Here is a 9,367-nt window from a genome sequence, read left to right as displayed (position 1 = left end):
ATTAAGATAAATAAATCAGATAGCAGATTGTGGAAGATGTAGACAATGTTCCCTATGTAGGCAATGTAATGTGTGGTGATGGAAGCATAGTGAGATGAAAGTAGGATTCATAATAGCAGGAACTAGCCAATGTGCTAAATTTGAACAACAAACACAAGCACTGAAATGAAGATTTGACTTTATAATTGTGCAATTGTTCTGTTAGCATTTCTGCTTAGCAGTGTAACATAGAAAATAACAGCAAAGGGGCCAATAAGTTGGATGCATTCCACCATAGATTCCCATAGAAAGTCCTCAAAGTTACCTGCAGAGACAGAAATGAAGAATAAGAAATTCTTCTGTAAAGCAAATCTGAATAGATGACATTGTGGGCTATGCCATTTTTGTCCAACAGGTCATATTTTAAACATGTTAAACTCAGCATTCATTGAGATGTTACTGAAAGAAGGAACATGGATAGAGGGCTGGTCTAAAGTGTACTTGTTGCCAAACATTCCAGGAACCTCAAGTGCATGAGGAACAATCAGCCTGGAGTAGAACAGCTGTCTGTGTCTCATAATGTAAGAAGTTCTAAGACTTATTTGTAATATGCATGTATATACACATGCACATATACATATATATGTGTGTGTGTATATATATAGATATATGCACACACCCCACACACACCTACATTGAAAGGTGTAGAAAATGGAGAACATATATCTGAACTATATATGATTCCAAGCCAATCTGAACATGTTATACATAACTCAAAAGCATAACACATATATACACATATTAATTTTTCTTCAGATCAGAGTACCTGTTGTAAGTCGTTGTCACAAGGAGAGAAGTGAAAAGGTTACTAATTTCAGTAGAATGGTGGATGGAAACGAAGATAGGTCAAGTGACCAATGAAATTCATTATCAGCAGGCAAACTACATTAGAGAGGGAAAAGCATGTTTAAGGAGGTCATTTTATTAAAGGAGAAAGGCTATAGGCATTGGGAGAAGTGGGTGGAGGAAGTGAGAACAAAGGTGAGATCTCTGAAAGCAAGGCAATAAAATTGGAATTCCAGTGCCAGCTGGTTGTTGTTGTTGCTGTTGCTGGTGGTGGTGGTGATGCAGCAGCAGCAGATAAAAGTTAAAACAAAAAAATAAGCATATATAGACACAGGAGTGGCTGTGTGGTAGGTAGCTTGCTTACCAACCACATGGTTCTGGGTTCAGTCCCACTGTGTGGTACCTTGGGCAAGTGTCTTCTATTATAGCCTCGGGCTGACCAAGGCCTTGTGGTAGACGGAGACTGAGAGAAGCCCGTCGTATATATGTGTATATATATGTGTGTGTGTATGTGTTTGTCCCTCCAACATTGCTTGACAACTGATGCTGGTGTGTTTACATCCCTGTAACTTAGCGGTTCAGCAAGGGAGACCGATAGAATAAGTACTGAGCTTCCAGGGAATAAGTCCTGAGGTCGATTTGCTCGACTAGAGGCGCTGCTCCAGCATGGTCGCAGTCAAATGACTGAAACAAGTAAAAGAGTAAAAAAGAGTAAATTAGCAATCTTCATTGTTAAATTGTGAGTTGTATAGTGGCAGTCATCTTATTAAATATTCATCTAATTTGATTTGGAATAAAGTGTATAACATATGTTGACAAAAAAAAAACTTTGTTGATTGAGTATCATCTTCTGACATCTATTCAAGCTCTGTACATGATTGATGCTTACTAACTGCCTGTACCAAGATATCTTCAGATTGAACTACTCTTTCACTATATATATATGTATGTGTGTATATGTATATATATGTATATTATTTAAAACAGTTTGATACAGGGAATGGGAGTGGCAGGGTCCATGCAACTTGAAGTTTCGCAGGCCTCTAATAAAAGTCCGTCTGTTTCAGACTTTAGATTACCATATTGGCAATCCAAATTCTGAAAGGGACAGACTCCTGTTAGTGGCCTGTGAAACTTCAAGTTGTATGGATCTGTTTCAAACTGTTTTAGATAATACGTTTAACTCCTCTTACATGTGTTGAATGCCCTCTTTTTTCGTTTGTCCACTCACTCGTATAATTCTTTGACAACAAAGGACCTCTCCCACACAGTGAAAAACGGACTGTATGATGTCTGTGCAAACAGCAATGCTACATGGCAGTGAAACATGGGCTGTGACTGCTGATGACATGTGTAGGCTTGAAAGAAACGAAGCTAGTATGCTTCACTGGATATGCAATATCAGTGTGCATGTACGACAAAGTGTAAGCATCTTGAGAGAAGAGTTAGGCATAAGAGGCATCAGGTGTGGTGTGCAAGAGAGATGACTGTACTGGTATGGTCATGTACCATGGATGGATGAGGGCAGCTGTATAAAGAAGTGCCAATCTCTAACTGTGGAGGGAACCTATGATAGAAGTAGGCCCAGGAAGAGATGAGATGAGGTGGTAAAGCTTGAACTTCCAACATTGGGCCTCATGGAGGCAATGACTAGTGACCAAGACCTTTGGCGATATGCCATGTGTGAGAAGACCCGTCAAGCCAAGTGAAATCGTAATCATGGCCAATGCTGGTGTTACATAATTGGCACTTGTGCCGGTGGCATGTAAAAAGTACCATTTGAGTGCTGAGCTTCATGGAGGCAATGTGACTGATGCTGGTGTCATGTAACTGGCACCTGTGCCTGTGGTACATAAAAGCACCTATTACACTCTCAGAGTGGTTGGTGTTAGGAAGGGCATCCAGTTGTAGAAACCATATCAAATCAGACTGGAGTTTGGTGCAGCCCCTCAGCTTACCAGCTCTGATCAAACTTTCTAACCCATGCCAGCATGGTCAATGGACATTATATGATGATGATGCTACACACACGCATGCACACATGCACGCACGCACACATACACACACACAGAGCATGTGAGGGGTAAATTGTTGCCATTTTATACTTTTAATTTTGTGCATGTGGATTGTTTGATTTTGATTTTGTCAACTACACAGTATAGTAGTGTCAGTTGGGCAGCACCTTCTGCAGGAAAGACAGCGCCATGACACAATTCATTCTGCCAGAAATTTGGAAACAACATGCAGTCCTGCTTGGCATTCACGTCGAAAGCTCCAATATAAACATTTTAGAGTGTTTGGGTATCAATCTGAGGACATGTACCGAAAGAAATAAAAATCAAACATCCAGTCAACATCATGGTGTTTAGAGTGTTCACTAGTGACGTCGACGTTATGCCTCCATTCATCTTGCCACATGGCCTCAGACTCAACACAAAAGTCTACATCAAGTGCCTGGAGGGGGTAGTGCTGCCCTAGTCAAGAGGGTGGTTGCTGGAAGACACTATGTCTTGCAATAGGACTCTGCACCATGCTACACAAGCTGGAGAACCCAGTCATGACTGTGAGACAATTTCTGTAACCACATCATTCCTAACATCTGGCCAGCTAACTCCCCAGACTGCAACCCCCAGACTACAGTGTGTGGGGTATAGTTGAGCGAGAGACCAACAAAACTCCTTGTAACACCAAAGATGAACTGAAGGTAAGGATTATGGCAGCATTCACCAACTTAAACAAGGAGACTGTCCAGAAGAGTTGCAGGAAATTGCAAAGCTGTCTGGAGGCCGTGGTTGAAGCCAATTATGATTTTATTGACTAAATTTACTCTTTAGTATTCCAAGATATTTTTATGTAATTTTGGTAAATATATCTGTTAAACTGAGATGTCAGTGTTATTTTCATTTTTACATAATTTAGACTACAGTTTATTCACCGCATCATCGTCATTTAACGTCCGCTTTCCATGCATAGACAGTCATCTGTGTATAAACTGTGTTTTGTTTTCTCTTTATAGATACTGTTGGCTGTGCTGATCCAGAGGTTTGCATGAGTGTTTGTGGTAGTGAAACAGGTTGTAGCAATATTGCATACACCTCACTAATATTGGACCTGCTACCAGACGGTAATTAGCAAATATTCATTGAGATATTAACATAGTACTAGAGTTAGTACAAAATATTATTATATTTATTAAAATATACTTGATATTAAAAATTATATTTAAAACTACTGAATTTTCTGGTATATAAATTAAATTTTTTAGACCAAAATTTATAGCTAAAAAAGTGTAGATTGACTTTTTGGAGGACTAAGAATTCCATGTGAAATGCAGCACGATTTGGAAAGATAGTGATGATGTTTGAATGTTTTACACTATATGCTTACACAATATACTATGTTGATTTGTATACCAGAAAATATTGTATATAAAATATTTTTTTAAATTGTTCATTCCCATTTATTATATCCCTCTTCTCATTTTCTGATATCTACTTATGTGTTTTTAACTGTATACTACTAACTTAAAGCAATTGCTGTGGGGATTCCTGGAGATAAGTTCCAGTCTTGTCAAGATGGTGATATGGTTTCAATTCTTGGTCGAAGTCAGTTTCACTTATCTGACATTACTAATGCTCTTAGGAAACAATTAAAAAATTATATTTCTTTCATTTTCCTTCCACTAAATTGAAGAATATTTGTTGCTTTCATCCATCCATTTTCTCTGCCCACTATTTCTGAGAGGGTCGTGGGTGTAGAGTCCCAATGCACCACTTCTATAGGGTCCATTCAGATGCAAATGACTCCCAAGCATGACCAACTCAGACTATAGATATTATCCAACCATCTCATTCTTGGTCTACCCATAGGTACTCTACTGGTTGGTTCAGCTTGAAGAATCCATTTTGTGATTCTTTCTTATGATATTTTAATCATATCTCTGTAGTACCGGAGCTGTGACTTCTCAGTGCATAGAGGTAGTGGCTCAACCTGGAGACTCCCTCATCTCCAAGCTATGCCTCCTATCAAGTAACATTACACCAGAGATCCTTCAGAGGAATCCCATTTTGGCCACTTGTATTCACAATTCTTTTGGTCTTTACTCAACTTTCACAACCATAGATAAGGATTGGCATGAAAAACTGAATGAAAGATAATGAATTTACCTTTTTTTACCAATCTCTCTTCTTCTGAGGATTGAATGCTGGAGTTGGCACATTACTATGTTGGTATCTGCAATTCTGGCATCAAATTCAACCTATGTGTCTTAGTAGTCCTAATTAAAACTAGCCTGCTTCTCTCCAAAAACCACACAAGAAGAAAATCCACCTGCATGCTAATGTTATTGTATGTCAGTTTTGTGGTGCTAAAAATTGGTGAGCTGGTAGAATCATTTACATGCTTAGCAGCATTTCATCCATCTTTACATTCTGATTCCTAATTCTGCTGAGGTTGACTTAGCCTTTCATCCTTTCAGGAGAGGTCAATAAAATAACTACCATATGAGTATGGGTAGGGGGGGGGGTGTCGATGTAATTGACTTACCCCTCCCCCGAAATTGCTGGCCTTGTGCCAAAATTTGAAATCAATTTTGTAGTGCTATCATAATTTGGATTGATTGGTATTGCTGCCCTGTATTATTCTAGAACAATTGTGACTTCAGTGTTTTGGTTATGCGATCCGAGTTCGAGTCTCGGTAGAAACTCCAAGAATAATTAAAGGCGGTGCTCCAGCATGGCCGCAGTCAAATGGCTGAAACAAATAAAAGACTAAAGACAATGCAATGCCACTGACTTTCTGATTGATACCTCATACACTCCATCTTTCACATCCTCAAGTATGTGTAAAAGGAGGGAAGAGAAATAGAGTTAGATTAGTTATATCAATGTTGTAATTCATATAGATGTTGAGTTGATAAGTGTTTAGATATAATTTGCCTCATAGCCTGTTTATCTAATAGGAGCTATTTAAAAAAAAAAAAAAAAAAAAAATTCTAAAACATATTTTCATTTCTAAGAGAATATTCTATCTTTATTTCAGGTTTACGAGGTTTGATGCTGGCCAGTATGGTTTCAGCCCTTATCACATCACTTACCTCTATTTTCAACAGTTCAAGTACGATATTTGCGCTGGATATTTGGTCGTTCTTCCGCAAAAAAGTTTCTGATATCGAAATGATTATTGTTGGACGGTAAGACATTTCTATGCATTTTTCCAGAGGGCCCACTCTGTAATATTATCATTTAATGTTTATGTTCCATGCTGGCATGGGCTGGTGGTTTGACAGGATCCGATGGGCTCAAGGACTGCATCATGTTTCAGTGTCTCTTTTAGCATGGTTTCTACATCGGGATGCCCTTCCTTATGCCAGCCGTTTTACTGTTTGTACTAAGTGCTGTTTTCATACCACTGGCACTAGTGAGGTTGCCATTCTGCTCACAAGGCTACAAAAACCTTGGCGTGGGTGGAGGGTGGGGACAGCATTTATGCAAAGAGATTAGGGTATAGAGTATGAGAGGAGGGAGGAGCAAGCTGTTTTGTAGAGGAAGTACATAGTTACTTGCCTTTAGAAAAGAGAGTGAGTATGAGTTGTTGGAGCTGAAAGTCTAGGTATCTCCTCAGGGTATGAAGTGAGTAGAAGTGTGTTGAGGCAGGGGGGACTACAATGCAAAAATATATTGTTTGATGTCTTTCTTAAAATTCATGTTATAAGAAAGGTATTAAGATGTAACAGTTTACTTTCAAATTGATATATATTAAGATTCATGTAATAATAAAATACGTTTTTACACATTCTGTTCTTCATATGCTTTTTACAAATATAATTAGTCAGAGAAGGGGTAGCAGACTGGGGAGAAGGATGCAATAGACATTGACTTCAAATTTCCAAAGACTAATTTTTCTTGGAAAAAATATGGTTGAAGGAAATTCCTGAGGACAGTAGTTCTGGGAAGAAAGAATTGGAGAGAAAAAATATGTAGTGTGGGGTTTGGGAAGTGAGCAACAGGGATGGTGGATGGAAGAGTAGAAGAGGTGGAAAGAAGAAATATGTGAACTAGTAGTTGTAGTGGTGTTAAATACATCTTTGATAGTCAGCAAAATGGATTTCTTTTAGTTGCAAAGGATGTTTGTGGGTCTAGCAGTAGTGCTAGCCTAGGTAAGTGAGTAATATTGCAACATTAATGGCAATCTAACCTATCTCTATGTGAATAATATGATTATAATGTTATTTATATAATGCTATACATATTCATGTACATATACCTTAGTGCAACATAGTATTGTAACTCAGTATATGCAACTCAGTATTGCATACCATCAAAAACATGTCTATTGTACAGTGTTGGTATTATTTACAACGGTGTTTAAGGTGTCAAGCTGGAAGAATCATTAGCATGCTAGACAAAATGCTTGGCAGCATTTCATCCATCTTCATGCTCTGAGTTTAGATTTTGCTGTCGTTGACTTTGCTTTTTATCCCTTTGGGGTTAATGAAATAATTTCCAGTTGAGCTCTGGGGTCAATGTAATCAACTAACCTACTTCCTCCAAAATTCCAGGCCTTAGAAAGGATTATTTAGTGGTGAAATGTAGAAGACTTAATGGCTTAAGTCCACCTCTTCTACTCTTCCATCCAACATCCTTGTCGCTCACTTCCCAAACCCCACACTACATATTTTTTCTCTCCAATTCTTAGTGGTTTATCTCTATTGTAATAACTTATGGCTATTATAGTGGTTTATTGAGAGGCTAAATATATATTTTTTTGTTCTATAGACACAGCTTTATTCCAGAAACATATGAACTGCTATTTTTATCAACTGGTTGCTTTTCTCATACACTATGGCTATCTGGTCTTGAACCTTTGACTGTGAAATTAAAATTTCATGGTCATTCTATAAATAAAATTAAATATCTTCTGAAAAATAAGGTTGATAGTTTCTTCAAGTCATGTTTCCTCTATTGACTTGACATATCTCAACAGAAAATAGTTTCAAGCATGACATTCTTCAACAAAAGATAGATTGGTATATCAAACTGCTAAGAGTGAAGCAAAGGTGATGGAAATACATCTGGAAGCTTGAACACAATTACACGCATTTGCAAACAAAGCCACCTACTACACTGAATGTTGATAACAATGTATTATAACTACTAAGTGATACAAACGCTTTTTATACATTTCTCCTTAATACATGTAATAGTACTTGATTGATATCTGTTTTATATTCCAGTATATTCATCCTGTTTCTGGTGATTATCAGTGTTCTCTGGATTCCAATCATCCAAATATCTCAAGGAGGAGACCTCTTTGTCTACATCCAAGTGATATCCAGTTTCACCCAACCACCTATTTGTGCTGTCTTTTTACTTGCTCTGTTTTGGGGCAGACTCAATGAGAAGGTAACTATATCTGTTTTGCTTACCTTCTCCTTCATTATAAATACTCTTGATCATCTGTCAGAGCCACAAGGAACGCCTTGTCATCCTCAAGGATGACAACTTGCGAAGTGACTTTAATTGAAGAAGAGTTATGCACCTTTAACCTCTCCGTCTGTGTCTTCTCTGTCTGTTTGTCTGTCTCTGTCTCTTTCTCTCTCTTGTGACCACCTTTGATCCAGTGGCATGACCAGATCAAGATGACTGGAGATGGATGCAGTGGAAGACCAAGATGTCTTATTCGCTTCTTCTTTCTCCCTGCACGGTACAATGCATTGCTGCTGCTGCCTTTCACTCCATTGAACAATGAAGGTTTCTTCTGCAGAGTTTGCTGGGTCCAGTCTTCACATACACAGTTAAGCAAGCCCCAATATGTTAATTAACCCATAGCCATGACCTTGACAGTTGCTACTACTCTGGGTCAAAGTAGATCTGAGAACAATAGTGGCTAAGAGATGGTTCTAAACTTTTCAAAGCCCTGGGATTCCTGAACCAGGACCCCACTAACAGATGTGCTTTAAAGTCATATCCAGCACCTTATTAGCACTAAACCCTAATACACACATGTATCCATGTTTATTTAATCACACAAACACACACATACGTGAGGTGGGATATCTTTCATAAACTTGAATACCAACAGAGACAGACTGGTTGATCTACTGCATGCTAGCCCATAGAGATAATGAGTGTTAAGATTTACGAGTTTAACACTTTTACCTCATAGCTATTGCACTCGGTGAAAATGTATATTGGGTAAGTGTCTTCTACTATAATCCTTGGCCGACCAATGTCTTGTGAGTAAATTTAATAGATGGAAATATAAATAAGTTCATTTTGTGTGTGTGTGTGCATTTGTCCATCCATCCCCCCAATACCCATATATATATATGAGTGGTTGGCGTTAGGAAGGGCATCCAGCTGTAGAAACTCTGCCAAATTAGATTGGAGCCTGGTGTTGCCATCCGGTTTCACCAGTCCTCAGTCAAATCGTCCAACCCATGCTAGCATGGAAAGCGGACGTTAAACGATGATGATGATGATGATGATGATATGTATATATATATATATATCATCATCATCATCATCATCATCATCGTTTA

General features: G+C 38.3%; 1 protein-coding gene across 1 annotated transcript in view; it reads left to right on the top strand.

Moving 5' to 3' along the window:
* LOC106876318 (sodium/glucose cotransporter 4) overlaps nucleotides 1–9,367 on the top strand; it is a gene marked incomplete at its 5' end in the record, with an annotated part of 66,278 nt that overhangs the window by 44,289 nt on the left and 12,622 nt on the right. The window contains 3 exons of the mRNA XM_052965846.1: nucleotides 3,842–3,949; nucleotides 5,866–6,016; nucleotides 8,060–8,228. Of these exons, the coding sequence (XP_052821806.1) occupies nucleotides 3,842–3,949; nucleotides 5,866–6,016; nucleotides 8,060–8,228 (428 nt within the window). The remainder of the gene's footprint in view (nucleotides 1–3,841; nucleotides 3,950–5,865; nucleotides 6,017–8,059; nucleotides 8,229–9,367) is intronic.

Source organism: Octopus bimaculoides, chromosome 2 (genome assembly GCF_001194135.2).
Source record: "Octopus bimaculoides isolate UCB-OBI-ISO-001 chromosome 2, ASM119413v2, whole genome shotgun sequence".
In the NCBI taxonomy this organism is placed as follows: domain Eukaryota; kingdom Metazoa; phylum Mollusca; class Cephalopoda; order Octopoda; family Octopodidae; genus Octopus; species Octopus bimaculoides.
Note: the sequence above shows the minus strand (reverse complement) of the source record. Positions and strands in the feature narration are given on the sequence as shown.